Source organism: Psittacula echo (assembly GCF_963264785.1).
Source record: "Psittacula echo genome assembly, chromosome: Z".
Taxonomy (NCBI): Eukaryota; Metazoa; Chordata; class Aves; order Psittaciformes; family Psittacidae; genus Psittacula; species Psittacula echo.
In genome coordinates, this window is record NC_137742.1 from 87420651 (window position 1) to 87441910 (window position 21260).

Here is a 21260-nt window from a genome sequence, read left to right on the forward strand (position 1 = left end):
CACCTGCAAACAACACTGCATTTCCATTGGTCCATTTTGTGTGATTTTTCACTGTTGAAAAACTGGAATGTATTCCCACAAAGACTGAGAAGCCCAAGAGGGCCTCTTTTCTCATAAAATTTTAATTAGGAAATGTGGGAAGGTGGTTCTCCTGTGGGGCTGTATTGTGCTGAGGAGGTGATATGGAGCTCGGAGTCTGGATTATTTTATGGCTTTGAGAGATCTTTGCAGTGCTATAACAAACAATTTAGTTAGGATTCATGGTGCACTTACAAAGTGTGAATTATTATCTTTAATTTTTTATATAAACTAGGGAAAGTTCAACACATGAAGAAAAACTGAAGTTAATTTCAAAAATGATCACCTAAATGGATGTTGTAATGTGTGTGTTCTTAAGACTTTTGGGTTCTACATAGCATAGCCTTTGCCAGCAGTGATTAAAATCCTAACGAGGAGGAATGAGATATTCCAAAGAGATGAGGAAGGTGAATTCAGCTTGGTGTTTACCTGTAAAGTTTAAAAGGGTGAGAAAGAATGTGTTTCCTTGGCTCTAGACCACTTCAACTTCATAAAGGGAAAATTCCCCATGGATTCGGGACTTTGCTGCCTGTGTATAACAACTTTGAGTAGACAGAGTTTTCTCAGGAACACTATAAGCTGCCAGTATGCTCTAGAAACATAATATATTTTAGCTATATTTATTATGATGTTAGTTTTAATTTTCAGAGACCACATCCACTTTTGCATGGCTGGAATTTATGGAGTAGAACTGTTCAAGGACTAACATTATTTAAAAAGAAATATTTTCATTTTTCAGGCACAGAGGCCCTGTGAGGCTTCAGAATCCACACAGCTTTCAATTTAGGAGTATTCTTTCCTGTGCTTTCAGGAACATTTCACATTCCTGAATCTAGTTACGGGATTTCCCCCCCCTAATTGAATCCAGGCTTAAACGCTGGAGTCATGCATTCTGACAATTACTGCAAATAAGTTCTCTGAACTCATTTAATGGGTGCAAATAGCATTTATTTAGCACTGTCTGGAGCACTGTGTCTCCAGTGTATTTTGTCACATTTTTGTTTCCAGTGTATTTTATCACATTTGTGTCTCCAGTTTATTTCATCACATTTGTGCAAAGGATGCTGGAATGTTCATATTTTTAAGCTTTCCAAAAGGGTCACAGGAGAAAAGCTATCCTTTGGGAAAGTGATTGGCACAATACCAGTCACCAGTCATGCTCAGCTGGCGTTCAAGGTGCTTTTCTGATGATGGTTGAGCAGCAGAATTAGCTACACAGCTTTTATTTCTTGGGATCCCATTATGTGGATCCCTCTAGTCAATGTAGTGCTGGTGGAGGCTGTGGCTGGATCAAGGCAGTCTCAGGTACTAGGTATAACATAACCCTGGGTCTGCTTGCAGACATCTGTGTCGTTTGGAAAGGTGGTGGAGCAGAGCAATCATTTTCCTAGGGGAAGTTAAGTAAAGTACAAGTGTATGGAATCCTTTTCTCAAAAAATGGTGTGTTTCTTTCTTCTCTGAAAGTAGCAGAGCTAGAAAGCTGGAGTCCTTGCCCATGTGCAGCCTGGGGAGCTCACAGTGCTCAGGCTGTTGGCATCACCAGCTTATGGAGGCTTCCTTGCCAGGTTTCTGGGCCACCTTTGCACCAAGTATTCTTTTTTTTTTTTTTTTTTCTCTTTTTCTGTCCAGAAAACTGAACTTCAAACATACAGTCCCAAATGCAGGGATCTGGCTTGATGAAAAGCTTGCTCTCAGTGAGGGGAAAAAAAAAGCAAATTTCTTCTGTGGTGTGTTCCATGTTGCACTGCACAACTGGGAAAAAAAAAAAAAGTCCCCCAAACTTCTTTTATTACTGCCTTTACTGAAGGCTGCCAGCTAAGGAGCTAGCAGCGGAAAAATAATGGTATAAGAAGTCCACAAAGGGATGTCAAATTGGCCAGGCAAGCTTCCCACTTTGTGTGGACAAGAGTTACCTGCAGCAGCTAGGCAGCAGGAGAAAACTGCTCAGGAGAAAACTTTCCTCAGGAGAAAACTGCTGCCTAGTTATGTTTCCTGTCATAACATCTTATGAAAACTGACAAAGTGCTTTTGCATTGGATTATTACCTCTAGCATGATGAAAGAATACAACAGGTTAAAATCCACTGCAGTATCTATTTCATGGGAGACAAAAGATCTCACAGCATTATAAGCAATCCATATTTAATAGCTTTCTGGATATATTGATGAGTGTGGCTTCCAGTAATTTAATGTGAAGAATTGCTAACACAGTGGAAAAATCAATTACGTTTATTGTACTGAAGGTAACCTGATCAGAATGCATCTGCAAGTGGCTTTCAAATCGGGTTGGTGTACGAGTGCACAGTTATAAGGTCTCTGACAGGAGAAGACCAGGTCAGCAGCTTACAGTGTGAAATGTTAATATTGCTTTAAATTTGAGACTTTTTTGTTCATTCCTTGCCAAAATCTGCTTGTGCCTAACGTTGTTACCTTTGTTTGGAAGTGTGCACACATTGATCTGAAATACTGGGAGCAGTGAATTGGCTCTTTACTACATTTTTACCCATAAAGGTCACTGGGGATTCCTGTCTGAAGAAGAAATGCGAATTGAGATTCTGAATAGGAAATGTGAAGATCCAGAGTTGTTGCTTCTTTAACAACTTCATTTGTTTGCAGTTTTCACATGAGGACTTTGTAAATTTTTAGATTTTAAATTTGTCTTTTTATTTAATGCTTGTTTATCTTTCAAAGCATGTTTGCAACATAAGATGGGCTGTGTAGTAGACAAAGTGAAGAGTGTTTGCTGAGAGCATGAGCCTATTGTGATAAGCCTCAGTTTACCCTGAAGGGTAATTAGTTTCTAAAAAGACATAAAATAACCTAGTTTTGAAGTGTTCAGATTACTGCAACCTCAGTGTGTGTGATTATGTCTAAAACTTGCCAAAAACAAACAAGGCAAAATTATGTGGATGGACTCTTGCTGGGCCACCTTAAAAATGCTGTATGAGGTTTAGCAGGAGGCAATTACCTCGGTCTAGTTTAGGCACATCTGTAATTTTTGACTCCTAAATATTTTAGAAAATATGACCTAAATCCTGATGTGCTATTGATTTCCTTTCCCTGTGCTGGATTTTCCATGAGATTAAGATCAAATAAATATTTCACCCTATTCTATCTCATTTCTTCAGTTTCTGCCACACTTTTTGTCTTGTTTACTTTAGACATTAGGACCTTTGACATACGGACGTGTGTTGCTGCCTGTTTGCCATGCATTGCATACCAAATATCCACTCTCAACTGTGAACTTCTGCTTAATGCAGGTATATAGTATTTTATGCAAATATAAATATGCATAAATATCAACACCTATTTATTAGGATAAATATATAATAAAATAGTTGGCATTAAAATTCTTATGTGCCTCTCTGGCTCGAATGCATACAGATGAAACTCCTTTTTTCTGAACTTGAAATCAAAAGTAGAAATAAAGAGTCTTTGTAGCAGATGTATAAGCAGCCAAGGGAGTGCTGAGATTTAAATAGAAAAGCTCTATTTAAGCTCATGGTTTCACTGAGAAAAAAAAAAAAAAAAAAAAAAAGGCAGATCAAGCATGGAACCTGCTTGCAGCTTCTGCTGATATTTCCCAATTTTTCTGTCCATCGTACAGAATTTGCGTGCAAAACCAGAGTGTATATAGACAAAAATACTTGAAGGTCTTGTTTCCTAGGGTAGGTTTGAACTGATAATTTACAGGTATTGACTAACTCCTCCCTGCCAATTTCTTTTTTTGGTTCCAGCATCTAATTGTTTATGTAAGAAACAAACCTGAAAGAACAAAAGAGTAAAGAGGTGATAAAAGTGGAGTGAAACCAAAATAAAATCTATACAGGTCCTGAGTGCTTGGATATATTATGCATTTCCTCAGTGGACTTGAGGCAAAAGCCAAAGCAAAAGCCAAACAAAACCCAAAAGCTGAAGATCAGTTAGGCAGGTACCCTACCTCTTTGGGTTGGACACTTACTCCCTTTTAGCTCAAAGATGTTCTTAGATTCAAAAATACTACATGAAAGTGAGAGGAACTGGAATTTACCTATTTGAGCGTAGAATCAAGCCATAATTGTGCACACATAATCAGTGATACAAATGACGGGATTGAGGACTGAAACAGTGGTACACAGTACTATGTAGGAAGGCATCTAAACGTAAGAATGGATGAATAGCATTATTCACAAAGAAGAAAGTCCTACAAATGAGGATTTTAAAAGGGCATAAATAGAAGCCTCCTTGACCATGCAGGAAACAACAGAAAATGGATTTTAAGGATAGGTCCTCTGACTTCATTCTTTTGAGCTGTTGAACAAGAGAATTGTCAGTGTCCTTGAAAAGTACATGTTTCTTAATGGAAAAGAGAAGCATGAAAATGCAAGAATGAAATGAGCCTTGCAAGACTTCAAATAATGAGAAATCATTCTCTCCTTTTAGAAGACTGGGTTCAGCTGGGTTCAGTTAGAGCATTGACCACAGAGAGAAAGATCATCTTCCTTTTGCATGCGAGACTTGCCTCTCAGTGAATTGCTTCAACTTGGTTTGCCTAATAGGATAGTCAGCTGCCATCCCATGGCAGTGAGCTATGCTGCGGTGGGATTCCATGTAATTCAAATCAAAGGACTGGAAAAGGAGAGCAATGGAGAGAGGCAGTGGCCAGAACTCTCTATTATAAGTGCAACCACAGAAGAAATGACGTCTCCATGGTTTAACTAAGTGTATGATGTGACGCTGGATGGGAGACCTGTGGTTGAATTTCCTAACTGACTGGTGATGATTAGAAACTTTGCGCAGCAGAGGTGCTGGGTCTTCATCATTGCCTGGCTCCTAGCTGCAGAATGTGAAGCTGCTTTCTAGCTTCAGCCTTTTTGGCAGCAGTATAAGTGGTGCTGTAACAAGCAGAGGGAAGGCAGGCTAAAGCTATGAAGCAGACCAAGGTTAAAGCAGTGGTTAAAGACACAAAAAACAAGCCCACTTGGATATTTAATATTGCCAGTTCCTAAAAGAGGAAGGGGAGACCACCTCCACATAACTCCAGGGACAAACTGCCAGGCTCCAGACTAATCTAAATTAAAACAATTATCCTCTTACAATTTTGAGTTTATTTTGGCAATGCTAGAAAATTCTTAACAGCAAAGTGAGTTAGTCATTCAGGAGTAGTTCCGAGAAGTCCCAGAGGAAAGCACTGAGCAGTAACAGCTGAAAGCTCAATGGTTTTCTGTTTGGTCACCCTCTGGCTCACTGTGCAGAGCTTGCAGCAGGGTTAGCAAGGGCAATGCAGACCCATACTGATGTGAGGCCTTTCGTTCTTATCTCCCTTTTTCCGAGTGGCTTGTTGCTTGTCTAGTGGAGTCTGAGCATGCACATGGTAAAGCTGGCTGAAGCTGAACTTTAGAAGCATACTGGGATTTTGGGGATTTGCAAAACGAGGTGAAAGTGATCCAGATGTTATACCAGTGGGCAGTGTGGATACTGCCCTCCCAGTGCTGGTTAGGCTAACCAGCCTGGTGGTGTGGGTAGAAGCTGCTGTGACTTGTTGAATGGTCACTCATAGTGTGGAGAAGTTGCTTATTGTTGAAGCAATAAAACTAATAAACTACTTATACTGTTATCTCCACTGGTGCTACCAAGGAAGTACACCTGTACAGATTGAATACTTGTACTTTTATCTTGCTGTATTGTCCTTTGATCAAAATGTGGTGTATTTTATGGAGAACGGAAAACTGGTGTGATGTGCTAAGCAGGGTAAGGTTGATTAGTATTCAGGCAGTTGGACTAAATGATTGTTGTAGGTCACTTCAAACTGAAATACTCTAACATTCATATTAAATCCTTAATATTATTTCTTTCTGTGTGTGTATGCATGTACATATGCAGTCATATATTTAATACATAATGTTAAAAAGCCATTGCATATACTTCTTAAAATTATGTAAATTAATTTCGTATCCTAAAGCAGCTCAAAGCTGGAAGACGTTCACTTAATCCCCACTTTTCCAGGCCAGATTATTTTTCTCAAATATGCTGTATTAACACCACAAATAGTATGTATGACTGAAAGATATTCTCCAAATAGGAATGAGGTCTTGATCTGAAGACATAAGAAACCCTAAAACAAACAAAACGACCAAAAGAAAAAAAACCTGCCTCTTACTTATTTTGGTAGCGTGGTACACAGGTTAATTGTGTGATAATAAAGTGTGATTTTTTTTTTTTTTTTCAGATCCTGTTATTTTCTAGACAATGATTCATGCTGTGTCTTTCTCTGTTAGGTTAAAGAGTTCTGAGATAATAACAGGTTTCTTAATATTTGTCTCAATTAAGAGAAGACTAATTTGAGATCTTATTTAAAAACATTTTAAAATTAGAGGGACAGATGAATGTTGTTGAATTGTTTTGTTTGTATGGAGTATCACATACCTGGAAAATTTGAGCCCTTTTATTTCTGTGGGTAAAGACTTGATGTTGTAGTCAGGGTGGGGGAGGCCATGCACCCAGCTTCCTGGCTAGTTGTGTGTGAAATCATGGCTGTTTGTGTGTAAGTTTAAATCTTGCAACTGGACAATGTACCTGAAGATGCTGTTTTGCTCCCACTCTTTTTTAAGAGGAAATGCCAGAAGGAGATATGTTTCAAGTAATAGCATGTGACTGACAGGCTTGGTATGCAGAAACCTTGCTGGGAACTTTTGAGACACTTCCATTTCTGCCTGACAGTCTTGGAGTTGTGGGTTCTGTTGTTTTGGAGGGTTTGTTCTGGTTTTGTGGTTTTGTCCTTACTGCAGTTCCTTACATTGAAATACCTTAGTACTTATGAGCATTTTACATAACTGGTCTGGAACAAGTCTCTTTCCCCTTGCAGATATAAATCTGTGCATTTGCAGTGATCCCATAGAGCCCAATTCCTCCTCATTTGTTGGCTTTATCTTTTCCAAAAGCAGCCTTTGCTGCTAGAAACGTGCATGTCTGAGTTCGTAAATAGAAATAACTTGTCCCAAATGGGCTCAAAGGACCTACTTCCTCTTGATTTAAAGAGCAGCACAGTTACAGTCAATTGTTTAAATTTATGGGTAGCTGCTGCTTTGTAAAATCATGACAGAATAGCAGGAAGAAAATGTGTTTTTAACAAATACAGAGTGTTAGTGAGACACAAACTGTTAAGCATGATTCACAGTTCAGACTGCTGTGTCAATTAAGTATTTAAACTATGGCATTTCATTATAGCCTTGGCTGCCTTCTATGTATTGTGGCATAGAGGTTACTAAACCACTGCCCTTTATGCTGTTGGGTTGGAAGTGGCCTGCTGAGTGTGTACAGGCTGTCCTGCTCTGAACTGGTAGAAAATGTCCTTCAGCTCAAGGAGCAAGTGTATGAGCTCTATCCATGTTGCAAGAAGCCCTTATGCAACTCTACCCTGAACCCCAAAAGTCCCAAGTGAATCTGACTTCAATTTAGTAAATCTGTAGAACAACTTTAGATAGACTTGATAGAGGTTTATGATGGGTTTTATATGGCTTTGAAATGAAAACTTATGCTTTTTGCCTTTGTTTCTTCTTCTGTAAAAATGGTAGGTAAAAGTCTTGATTCACTTGTGAAAAGTAAGTAAGTAAGACAAGTCCACAGTGTTGAGGCAGGTTCAAAGACAAACAGGGAAGCAAGTCGGTGTGACCAATTAGCATGGGATATGGCCAGGTACAGGCAGAGCTGCAATGCTGCTCAGGGAAAGACCTTCCATCTTGCTGTTAACTGATTACAAACAGGAAAGAAGAGGTACAAAATCATTGAGAAAGTGTACAGTTTCTTGATTTTTGCCCATAGGAAAAAGAAAGGCATTCCTAACTTCAGAAGATGCATTGAAATAACTTTAAAGCTTCTTCTCAATTACCATGGTTAGCTGCTATCCTGGAGATGGAGAGGGTTGTTTCTGAGTTCCAACAGTGAGATTTTAAGAGGGGCTACCAGCAAGTGGAATTAGAACCAAAGATCTTTTCAGGCCACATTTGTGACTTTTGGCATCTCACAGGTCAAATGTGAAAGGCTACTGAGAAGGGTCAGTATTCTCCTCCAGCTTGTCTGATATATGTAGAAAATGACCTGCAGATGTTACAGTTCATGAGCATAAACAGGTGTTTACAAATGGCGTATAAGATTAAGGTTGCCAGTCTGAAACTGAACCCGTAGAAATGTGAGTTGGTTTAAGGATAGAAAATTTTTTTTTGTTTTTTCTGCCCGTGATGTAGTCATTGGATTTACATGGGCAAGAACAAAACAAGAGTCTGAGCAGAACTCCTTAAACCCACCAGATGTGCAGGGCTTTGTGGGATTACAGTCTTACTATGACAGAAAGTAAGCTGGTAGATTTGCTAGTGTTGCAAAACAAATACATAAATTGTAGGAAAAGAAGGAACTATTTCAGTCATCAGTAGAAATGTTCGGAGTTCAGAGCTGAAAAAGCCTATTGCAAATGTTCCTTTAGTATATCTGTTTTTGAAACCCCTTCCATATTAAATACAGATGCTAGACTGCATGGTTTAGGGCAGCATTGACTCAAGAACATAAAAAAATCTTCAGGGAATGGTTATTGAGAATGCTTAAAACAGAACTTAAATTCTCTAGAGAGAAATTATTGCAAAACTCAAAAGGAACTCCTGACAGTCATTAAAGGTACAGAGTATTTTCAATGCTAGCATAGGGAGATGTTTATGGTCAGAACAGACCATACATCCCTGCAGTGGCTCACTAGATCCTGCAATTCTGAGAAGGTTGCCAGTTGTATGCAGAAATTGTAGCAGTGACATTTTGCAATTACAGCTACTTTGTTTTGTGCCTTGTTTTGTTGACGCTGGTGCAGGACTAAGTGGGAAGGTGGTTAATGGTTTCTGTAGAGAATGAATATGCCGAGAAGGAGATGAGCCACCTTTTCTTTTGGCATAGGTGAAATAGGACTGTTCATCTAGGTGAGAACTGTGTGTAGTAATCAATAGCTTCCCAAAGTGGGCGCTGTGTCTGGATAGTGTGCAATGGAAAAATGGTTTGGCCATGCAGCCACTTTAGAAGTGGTATCATTTCAGAATACCATAGTAAAAACCACTGCTTAGAACAAGAAAACACTTCATGTCACCATGAAGAGGACATGAGAAAAAAACAACTGATCACTGACTCAGGTATTAGTGAGTTACTAGCCAGTTCTATGAATCATGGACTCATTGTAAGAGGTGTGTTAAGAAGGATCTGGTTTGACCATGTGCATGATGCAGTGCAGTGTCTCACAAAGTGTTTCATGTGCATTGAGCTGGATAAGATCCTTGGCCAAATGGTGTCTGATCTCATGGGCAGGGATAAGGTTTTACATCTGTTTTTCTCAAGCTTACAATCCGTGTAGGACGCATATACCATGTCTGTGCTGATGCTTCCTGACTGGATTGTGGTGAAGTAGCTGCTGGTAAGGAGAAAGAGCATGGATAAGAAACAGGTGTGTAAAATGGTGTGAGAAGGCAGCGGGCTTTGTGGAGCATGGGACCATATCATCTGTTTAATGTAAATTGCTACAGTTACATCTTACAACTAACAGAGAAGATAATGTAAAATAAATCCAGTAGGCAGTTATATACTGGAGTGATATTGTCTTTCCTTTGACAGGTATTTCCCTGTAGCATGCTACTGAATTTCTAGTTTCAAGTGATACAAGGAAGCCTGGCCATGAGAAGTGTTGACAGTGTAATTTGATTTTATTTGTATCATTGGCACTTCATATGTGGGAGATTTTTTTCTGGTTTATTTTTTAATGAGAAACATTGCATTACATTGTGAAAAGAATATTTTCTGTTGCCCAATGCATAAGCAAAAAACCTAACCAAACAGACCCCAATGTTATAAAGAACAGAAAAATAAACCAAATTAAACAATAATACATGACTTTTATGTATAACGCATTGACTTAAAAAATCTGAGTCATTCCATCCCTATAAACAAGTTATATAGTAGTAACAAAGTGCATGAAGCAAATCGCTAAATTTAACTAAGATATTAAAATAAAAAGTACTTTAAAACAATACTTTACAGTTTCTTGCCATGATTCCATCATGCATCATCAACACAAATCAAATCCTAAGGCAACCTGTGCCTTTGACAGTCTTTCTGCATTATTATGTAAATAAATGGAAGTAATGATCAAACTCGCAAAAGGGTGAAAAACATCAAGACAAACCATCTATTTATAACAGAGTTGTATTAAAAAAAATAAAAATCAAAGTGCACTGCTGGTACATCTCATTTGAGCCTATTTTGGGATATGTATAAGGCAGGGGCATGATCCAGTCTCCAATGGCTTCAATGCTTTGTTTAAACATCCAGGGACTAAAGAATGATGGATATTCTGTTACTAGCATTACTATGAATGAAAAATTGTACCAGAATATATATGTAAACATCTTTTGTATACTGAGGAGGCAAACACTTAAATTATCTGATGTGTACAGTACTGGTACTTAATGTTTAGGTGCCAGTACCAGACTGGTCCAGTATTTAGCATTCAGATCTATTTCTAATACAGATAAGGCATATAACAAAAAAGTAAATAAAATGGTTATTAATAGCTCATACAGTTCAGCAACCCAACCAGTCAGAATTTATCTTGCCAATTTTAACAATCTTCAAACTCTTGTCTTCCATTTGTAGGTAGTACTGATCTTTGAAAAAGTAGGTGTATCCTGTGAAGGTAAATGAAAAAGCATAGTCAGATTATAAAGCACATAATTCTTGATCAAAGCCCTTTGTCTATTTGACTTCATGAAGCTCAATGTACTGGAAAACTTATTTTCCAAAATATTGGTACACAATAAAAAAGATTTTAAAAACAAACAAAAGTTCCCACTCCAGAGAAGACAGGTCTTGTTCAATTGGAGCCTGAAGCCAGGTCACCATTTTGTGACCCAGAATTTTCTGGAAAGAAGTGTTTGCTGGCAAAATAAATGTTGAAAATGTAATTGAGTTGAGACTTGTGATACCAGTGGTGCTCCCAGACATTTATGCATATCTGTGCAACATAGAAGGCCACTTAAAACCATGGGCCAGCCTCTCAGCTGCAGTTGATAGGAGGGTAAAAAAAAAAAAAAAAGGCAAAATACAACCCATTTATGATACTCAACGAGATTATCATACTTGAGTTCTGGCTGTGCTAGAGCAGGAAGATCCTGAAATAGTGCTATGAGTGCATGCTGGTGCTGAGGAAACTATGGAGCTGTCAGGAAGTCAGGAAATTTCCAAGCCATATGGGCCGGTCTGATCATGCCTTCTGCTGTTAGGACATCCTGGGTGGCAGGAGTCACTTTACTCTCTGTTTCAAACTACATTAGAAAGAAAGTTCTCCACAGAGCTAATTTTCCCATGCCCAGATTGGAAAGTCAGCATGAATCCAGGTCTGAGCCTTTGGAACATGTTGACATAAAAGTGACTGCATCAGCTTTCACTTTTCTGCATCTCCAGCCTACATTTATGCAGCAGATTTCTAGACCTGTACAGCATAGCATGGAAAAGAGTAAGATGCTTCAAAACACTTAAGAAATACCTTTTTTTTTTTTTTTTTTTAAGACTAAGGAAGTAAATTATAAATAGTAGTAGCAGATTGAAATTAAATGACTTTCCCTTAAATGAAAAGGGAAATTATCACATTTGCTTGATAAAAACATTCAAAAGAGGTCATATTCTCTTGTGGTTTAACCCCAGCCAGCAGCTAAGTACCATGCAGATGCTTGGTTACTGGTACTTACACACACACACACACTCCCTAATGAGGAGGGGAGGAGAATTGGAAAAGGGTAAAAACCCCCATGGGTTGAGAGAAGAACAGTTTGACAATTGAAATAAAGTATAATAATAACAATAGGTAAAAGGGGAGATGAATAAAACCCAATAAACTCAAGTGATGCACAGTACAACTGCTCACCACCCACCGACCAATGCCCAGCCTGTCCCTGAGCAGCAACTGATCCCTTCCAGCCATCTCACCCCACTTTCTGTACTAGGCACAACGTGCTATGGTATGGAATACTGCTTTGGCTAGTTTGGTCAGGCATCCTGTCTCTGCTTTGTCACAGCGTCTCATGCCCCTCCTCACTGGCAGAGCATGAGAGACGAAGAGGTCCTCGATTAGGGCAGATGCTACTGAGCAACATCTAAAACAGCAATGTTTTATCAGCATTATTCTCATACTAAATCCAAAGCACAGTACAGTACCAGCTACTACTACAAAAATCCTCCAAAACTCTATTCCAGCTGAACCAAAGACATCCCATAATGTTTCCTTTTAAAAAGTCTAAACTGTGATTAGTAGGGTATTTATCAACTGGTGTTTAATAGGAAAATAGAGAGACAATAGAAGTTTATTTGAACCAATATTTTGAAAAGCTGAATGGGAATTTGGCTCCATTTGGCTTGTGCTCAGTAAGAAATTAAATTCTCCAATAAGTTTCACAGCAGACAAATAAGAGCTGCTTGGTCACTTGAATCAGAATTACAGCTTACCACTGTCACCAAGACCCAGGACAGCATCAAGGTTATCTGGAACGCCATTCCAAGAGTCTGCAATGAATTTAGGGGATGCAAGCTCCATTTTCTTCTTTTCTTCATTGTACCTGAAGAAAATCATATCACTGCATTATGAATCTGTAATTAATGTTAAATTTTAACATAATTTTTCAGGGAGTCCTTAGCAAATGTGACTATATATAACAATCAGATAGAAATATAATAACTAAGTTTGTAACCATTTCTATTTCATTATAATTGCATTATAATTATTCCTAACTCCTTTAAAACACCATCAAATTTTGTGTCTTTCCTTTTGGAAATGCAATTCTTCCTGAATAGAAAACACATTTTCTAAGCAAAACCCTCTTCAGAAATGTAGCTTTAAAATTCCAGACATAATTCTAGGAAAGGTAACTTTTTTCTGGCAGCTGCCAACATCTGAAGATAGCAGATTTTAATGTGAAATGGCTGTCTTTCCAAAATTGTATTTGAAATATGCTTGTAGTCCATGAATGCTGTTAAATTACTAATTGCTTTCCCTAACATTTCATTAAAAACCCATATTATTTTCACACAGTCTCTATCTCTGACGATGAACAGATAAATGCCAAGTTAAAAATAGATGTTTTTCTGTTTGAGGAGGAGCCAAAGCCACCATAGCTTTCACAATCTATGCTTTCAAGAGGAAAACTCAGCTGATATAAATACACCTAACATGGAAGTTGGATCTGGTCTGCAGTGCCAATCAGGATTGAGTGGACCTATTGGTGTCCACATCTGCAGATCATGAGTTATTTCATTTACTCATTTACTCCAGTGTGATTTCCACTGTAGAATACAAACACAGGTTTGTGCAAAGCCAGTTTTGCACTCCCACGTCCAAGTAATCCAGGATCTCGCTTTCCCTATATAGGAAATAAATGTCCCAGATATGCAAGGTGCTTGAAAGGAAAGAAGGTGCAAGACTGTGGCCTGTTTTCCCCATTTATCTGATCCATAGATGGGAGTCAGTGCTGAGCAGAAGTGGAGATGTCCTGTGGAGCAGTGACATGGGATATAGTTTGAATCAGGCTTCCAATGCATGTGAGGCCTCAGTCACCGTAGCAGTACCTCTTCAGGAGCAATGGGCTTCAAAGAAGTGAACTTCTTTCACTAGTACTGGAGGGAGGGTTTATGTTCTTTATTTTTATTTATCCATATCTGTGTGTATCTTGGGTTACCTTTCTCTCATTACTGTATAGACCTGGATTCTATCAAAAGTTACATCAATACTAATGAGCAGTAGGTTGGCCAAAATGATTAATTTAAATTACTTGCTATTTTTCCTAGGATATTTAAGGGAAATCTAGTATCTTCTTGGATAGCTTTAAAACTTCAGCTGTGGAATCTGAGCCAGCTTCTCTTCCTCTCTCTCACAAAACTTTGCTTAACAATCTAGTTATAATAACACTAAAAGAGCTTGGGGCTGGAAGGAGAGAGAGAAGAAAGCTTTCGAAAAATCCATTTAAAGCAAGTGTGATAATGGCACAGGAAAGACTATGGTATGTAACTGTTTTGCTCCCATGTGGCAGAGTCCTAGTATAAAACAAAACATACTTAAGGTTTACAGCATCTGTGTTAAACAGAGATGCGTTTTTTTCTGAAATATTTGTCAACTGCTTTCTTCTTTACACAGATAGGAATCACTTAAGCTTATTTTGGTTCCTTAAAAATAACTTATGCTTTCTGCAGTGACTGCAGTTGATAAGGTACTTTGATAGAATTACTGTCTGTGATTAGACTGATGAATTAGTTGGAGGCCCTGGAGTACAGTTAATCAAAACAATAGTTGGTACAGAGGAGACCTCCAGCTTAGCTGACTCACAGTCTGTAGGTTTCGGTAGGAATATGAAGGATTACAAATGGCTGTGTTAGAACTACTTGCAAATGCGTAAAATGATCTTTACATTATGACATTAAAAAATGAATAATACTCTAGTTTTTAAAGTTTAGCCTTTTGGGATTTTTCTCTTTAAATAATGGAGAAGTGTACTGTCGTCAAAGTAATTGAAAGTTATGAGCAAGTGGCAGTTGCGAAAAGGTATTTACTTACAGGAATCCACAGCCATTAGGATACAATAAAGACACACATCCAGTTTGATCATAACATGAAATTAATGTTCACATAAAGTGGATTGAATTATACTGAGACCGCCTTTGATATTTTATATAGAGCATCTCTCAGGAGGAATCTTTATAGCTTGGCAAATCTTTTAGATTTCTGGTGGGTGTTTCTGATCCTATAATAATGAAATTCTATTAAATGCAATTAGACTTTTCATCAGATGTAGGGTAGGATATTTATTTCTTCCACAGTAATGGCCTTAGACATTTTAAGGACATCCCTTCCTAGTCTAAGAGCCCAAGATTTTTCTTTGATAGAGCATGGTAGCAGGTCACCTGAGTTTGGTTCCTTATGTTGTGTCATATTTTGTTTGTCATACAGTCTTTCAAACAGAAACCTTAACACAAGTACAGTTACATGCATTTGTGAAATACCATGTTTGTGGTGCTTTTGCAACAAAAACTTCCCTGAGCATGTACTGTAAACACAAAAAAGATTGTAGACACTCTCAAAATGAATAAAAGCTAAGATTGGATTGAGCTAAGGATGGATTTGGAGCAGCTTTGAGGAGAAAGACTTGGGGCTATTGGTTGACTAGAAGCTCAATGTGACCTGACAGTCTACACTTGCAGCCCAGAAAGCCAACCATGTCCTGAGCTGCATCAAAAGGAGCATGACCAGCAAGTCAAGGGAGGTGATTCTACTCCTTTACTCCACTATGAAGATGGTGAGACACTGGAACAGGCTGCCCGGAGAAGTTGTGGATGCCCCATCCCTGGCAGTGTTCAAGGCCAGGTTGGATGAGGTTTGAAACAACCTGGTCTAGTGGAAGGCCTGTAGCAGAAGGGGTTGGAACAAAATGGTCTTTAAGGTTTCTTCCAACCCAATCCATTCTGTGATTTTCCCAGAGTACTAACGCTCACATCTTGTGGTTTGTTCAGATCTCCTCAGTGCCAACTCTATTAGTAGAGCAGATGTGTTAGTGACTGGTATATCAGGTGCTGAAGGATTTTCAGTCATCCCCAGCATGCTCTGCTAGTCACACTGCTGATTCTTTTATGTCCAGTGCTTCCAAAGCTGATGGCTTACTGAAAGAATTTCCAAGGTAATCTGGTCAGTCTTTGGCTTAAAGTGATTTGGGGTCAGCCCATTTTTAAGGCATTCCTGTCAGAATTTTCTCCCAGCAGCTGTAATTTGACAGTAGGTAAGCTTGCCCCTCTTAAGAGCCTGGCACTGATGAGGGGCAGTTTGCTGGTACGCATGGGTTGAGGTGTAGGTTGTTAGTGAGGAGCAGCCTGACAGGGACTCCCAGATATCCTCTTCCATTGCAAGCTGTTTTCTCAAACACATGCTTGTTCTCTGCTGCTGTACTAATGTTCTTTCTTAGCCATGCTCTGTGGTTAAGCATCCTCACTTGCCACTGCTAAGTTCTGTCCTGGCAGCCCTCATTTTGTATTCTTCAAGGATGCTCTCCCTGTGTTTGGTTCCTGCTTCCTGAACCTCAGTGTGCACTTAGCCCTAAAGATGAGGCTTGGCTAGCAGTGTACCACCACCATCACCACTTCAATGGGTCTTACTTCCAGTATCTGTCTCCAGCAAAAATGTATGTCCTCTTGTTTCTGCCCCAGTTGAAAGCTGCATCAACACGTTGCACATCGGAGGGTAGTCCCAGGTTGGTGAGTTTCTTTGGATAACCCCTATCCAAGTTACTGGCTGAATAAACCCAGTACTCATTTCCTAAGTAGGAGAGAAAACAAACCAAACACTATTTAGTAGTTGGATACAGAGGAGTATTTCTTCTTTTACACTTCGCCATGCAACTTTTCATTGCACTAACTGTATTACCAGCCTTTCTAGTATTTTACTGCCTATGAAGCATTAGATTAGAGCACAGGTGTACTGTGACTAGTTTCTGCTTTTGCCTCTGAAGTGTTGCTTGCCTCTCAGAAAAAGGCATCAGCTCAGTGTGCTCTTGCTTTCTCCCTTCTTAGCTGCTTTATCTTTGAGGCAGACACTGTCTTAATACGGCTGGGGTTATGTTAAAACAGAGGGCTAATATTAGTATTTTTTTGTATAATGAAGATAGTCTGAAGTGAGGCGTGGGCACCTGAAGGTTGAATGCGGATGTTCATGTTCACTCTCCATTTGTTTGGTTGAGTGTTTTTATTGAGAAATTAACAGGTAGGTTTTGCCCAGAATTCCTATTTCCATTCCTTCTTGTCATACAACATTTTCTCATGTCTGTCCAAATATGTATTAATGGAAGAGGTGCTAGTCTGTTCTTTACATGGAATTAGAGTTTACTTAGTAAATACCCTTACTAGATTCACTGAAAACCATGGAAAGATTCGTTAATGAAAGAACATTTCTCCGATTCTATGCTAGTGGGAAAGTAAGTAAACTCTTCATATGAGAAAAGTGTAAAATGTGGGATTTGAGTTCCTGAGAAGTTACTAGCTCACCATTCAGGAGCAAAGGGTGGGTCTTGGTAGTCAGTATTTTAAGTTAGTTGAGCTACATGTAACTTTCAAACCAATCTTTGATAGTTCTTACTTTTTAAAAGCAGGTTAGTTACATTTTTCTGGAAATTATAAAGACAGGGAGAGAGGTTTGGATGCAGCAGGATTATATATAGTATATGCAATATTTCAAGTGTTATGGCTTGCCTGAAATAAAACTTTAAGCTTCCTCTCCCCCCATGTAAACCAAAGCAAATGGCCTTTGAGACATGTGGAATAGATTATCATTACTTTTTTCTGTCCTGTACAGAAAATGTACAGCAGCATCAGCCATATGGTTTTTACATGATTGAAGGTATTTAGTCATGTTTTTAGTAGGTACTGAAGCCCAGTTTTTGCTGGCTCAGTTCTTCATGTTGCAAACAGTTTCCTAGCTCCGCTAATTTGGCCAGGACAGGGGAACCATGTGTGGCTTTGGATAGACAGAGCAATGCTTCCTGTTATCCTCCTCTCCCATGGAGGCAACTAGCATGACTGCCTGTATCCTCTGCATGATGAGCCACCAAGGAAGACACTTGGAAGCCAGAGTGGTGGAAGTCTTTGGCAAAAGAGGATAGAAGGAAAGGCATGGGAGTAAGAGAGAGATCTAATCTTCTCAAGCAACATGTACAGAGACAATAGCTTGAAATTAGAGGAAACAGAAGGAAAACAGAGCAGTGACTAATGAAACAGAACTCCTGCTGTGGTTGCTTTTTTGGTTTAAATAATTACTTTTGTTTAGTCTTGCTTATTTTTGAATGTATCTTTTTGGATGCTTATAGGTCCCCTTTGTTGTAATGGAGGCTGAATGCTCTTAGGTCTTTCAGATGCAGCCCTTGTCCTAATGTCCTCTGCATGGGTTGTTTGACATCCGTCACCCATACCCGCTGGCTATCCTTGCTCTTAGGCAGGCCATTTCCTGGCCCAGTTACAGCTGGGAGGAAACTAAGCTTGAATGCAACATTTATGCAAATGAATGCTTACATTTTAAAACTTAAAACCAGTACCTGAAAAAAATACAGCCTTCTCATCCTGGGGGGCCTCGTAGACGGCATCGATTTTCTCTGGCAGATCAGGCCAGAATGTAGCAACAAGAAGAGGACCTGTGGGTTTTCCTCGGGGGTTTACAGTCCTCCACATGAATCTGGGCAGAACAGAACATTGTATGAGATTTACAATGAACTAATTCACCAGCACATCTGGTTTTCATAATTTCTGGCAAAGTCTGCGTAAGCGTGCATATACCCACACACGTGCACACACACAAGTTAGCAGCAACACACATTTGTAACTATTTTCCTACAGTGACTGCAAAGCAAATCATTCATTTGGAAGCCTGTTGCTAAACAGCTGCACAATAAGCTGCATGCTGGACTGCAGGTGATACTGCTTGCACTGATTGCACTCATTGCTTTGGAGTTTCTGTTGCTTTTTGCATCAGGGCAGAATTTATTCTGTGTTTGAGTATAAAAATAAACTCCTCTACAAGGCATTTAAACTGTTAGAGCTCTCATGCTGTTGTGTATGGAGCAGATGGATGAGTGAGAAAAGCAGAGATTTCTATTCCATTAATGCTTTTGCAATTACTATTGTAGTGACTAAAAGTTCAAATTTAATGACAGTATATCAAACTGCTTGAAAGTGAGCTTGGCTGTAAAAGAAACTGCTAGCACTAAAAATGTTCATTAGAGAAATGCATAGGTTAATTTATTAGCTATTTTATGTGTAAGTAGAATCATCATTTGATTTAAGCTTTGAAAAGCTGTAATTATCTTTAAATGGCAAAGCTTTGTGCTGAGGGCTTTTGGTTAAAAATGGCTCTGCTATTTCCTCCTCTGCAGGGAACAACTTTTTTTCTCAATAGAATGAAATTTTTGCCACGGTGATAAAATGAAAAATCAGCGGCTCTTGTACCAAGCTATAGATATTACATTCTCAGGTCAAACTGCTTTTACCATTATTGTGTTACAGAAGCTCCAGGTGCTACTGGCATCTTACTTTTTACAAAATATAAATAGCGATTACCCATTCCCACCTAGAATAATTATACCTTGAGAAACACAGCATCTGAAACCGAATCTTGGTTTTGCCTAAAACTTGAAGGAGAGATTCTAAATTAATTTATTAAGTTGCTGTATTTTTGTCAGCGAAGTTTGATTGCAAGGAGAGCTAGATAGGACAAATAAAACATCTTGAAACAATTTTTTTTTGTCTCTTAATTAAAAATATGTATTAATTTAATATGACATATAATAATAATTAAGATAGTAATATGTTAACTTACTGTCATTTCGCGTACCTATATGTGTTTTTAACGTGCAAAAATATCAAAGCATAACTCATCATAATTTTAATTTTAAAAAAGAAGCAAGGAATAAGGCATTTAATTACTCTTGCTCTTGACAGTATTTAGACACTATAAAAGGTAATAACTTTTTTTCATGCATCTCTCTTTAGACAGAAAAGCAGATCCTGTATGGTATCAAATGGAAACCCCTATAACAAATCTTTCTGACACTGCATTTATAAAAGTATCTCCTTTGAAAATCCAAGTTACAGAATTTCAATCAGATTTGGACTTGATTTATGGCTGAATCAGCACTAATAATTACTATCCGCATGAATTCCAAACTCTCCAGAGCCAATGGATACTTGAACTTGGGCTTTTGTTAAAGCACACATTTCAAGGGACTTATTAAGACAGTGAGGTTTTCTTGTGGAAAAGGGAGCTTGGTCAAAGCTGAATTTTCTTTTGCTTTTGAGTAGGGCAGGAGGTATTTTTATTGCTACTCATCTTATTGAGGAATGGTGAAATAAATTATTTGGCTTTCTCATTTCACTTTGAGCATGTTGAAATGTTTTAAGTCATTCAAGTTAAATTTTAATATGATCTTTATAGACATTTAATACCTTTTTATAGTAAGTATTTTATATTTTAACATAATCAAGATTTGCCATTGTTAGTATAATTATTATTAGCAGGTATCTAAAGGGACTGAATCAGTGGGTCTTTTTTAATATCTTGGTAAGCTTCAGAAGTTTGAATTTTGTTCACTTTCAGAACAAAGCCATCTGTGTAAATGCTATAGTTGAGCACTCTGGTTGCTTGAGGATTCTGTGCCTGGTGGAAAAGCTCTGTAAATGGCCCACAGCACCTCCAGTAATTCCCATTTTTTCCTTGCTTTGAAGGGGAAAGGAAAAAATTTATTTCTTTTTTTTAAATCCATCTTATCTGACTTCCTTTTTGCTAATTGTTCCTTTTGCATGTGTAATATGACAGATGCTGTGCTTGTTTTCATGAATCATAAAAGTCACAGAACACATAATAGACATTTGTTTTTTGAATTCCAAAAGTGAGTCATAATGCTGTATGCCTGATGTTTGAAAAGCTGCAAGACTGACAGGCAAAGCCATTCCAGAGCAAAACAATTCAACAATTGTCTGCTTTTGCTGATTGTTAGATAAAGCATGAATTGGTTGGAACAGACTGTTTTGGTATTTGCATAGTTTTTTGACCAGCTGTATCTGAATGTGAAACACTTCTGTTGGTATTATATAGAATACTGAATCACTTTGACACTAGGGGTATTGTTAAACTTGGAATCATTTCTACTGCTGTGAGGATATGTTTTACCTTTTGTTTTTACACAATGAGCTGAGGTTAATACTTTAGCTTTCTGATGACTATGTTAGCAAAAGTGGGTACCAGTTTTGGCAAACTTGTTAGACCAAAGTGGTGGGCCAGCTCTGTGCAGCTTGTTGGTAGAAGAGTCCAGTGCTGGCATTCTGTAGGGCTGGTCTGTTGATACTGCGGGACCATTTTGCGGCCAAGAAAGAGCTGTTTCTTGCCACTAGGGATTACTAGATTGTGAGAAATTTTATCCTGCCATTGACAGGGGCCAAGAGGAATAGTACAAAAGGTATCACAGACAGGTTGAGTGAACCCTTTGTGCCCCTTGCAGCTGTAATGGAATTATGTTCTTACAATGGGAAGTTTTAAATCCCATTTCTGCATTGCTAAAGCACAAAGCCTGTGGTAAAGGTTAAGTCAAACTTCAAATCCAAAGGACA

The 21260-nt window shown here is 38.5% G+C and overlaps 1 protein-coding gene across 1 annotated transcript in view; it reads right to left on the reverse strand.

The window, feature by feature from the left end:
- Positions 1-10664: 10664 nt before the first annotated feature.
- The window catches only part of MMP2 (matrix metallopeptidase 2), a gene marked incomplete at both ends in the record, with an annotated part of 36464 nt that continues 25868 nt past the window's right edge, over positions 10665-21260 (reverse strand). Inside the window, 4 exons of the mRNA XM_080637771.1 lie at positions 10665-10768; positions 12582-12691; positions 16269-16428; positions 18197-18333. Of these exons, the coding sequence (XP_080493897.1) occupies positions 10665-10768; positions 12582-12691; positions 16269-16428; positions 18197-18333 (511 nt within the window). The remainder of the gene's footprint in view (positions 10769-12581; positions 12692-16268; positions 16429-18196; positions 18334-21260) is intronic.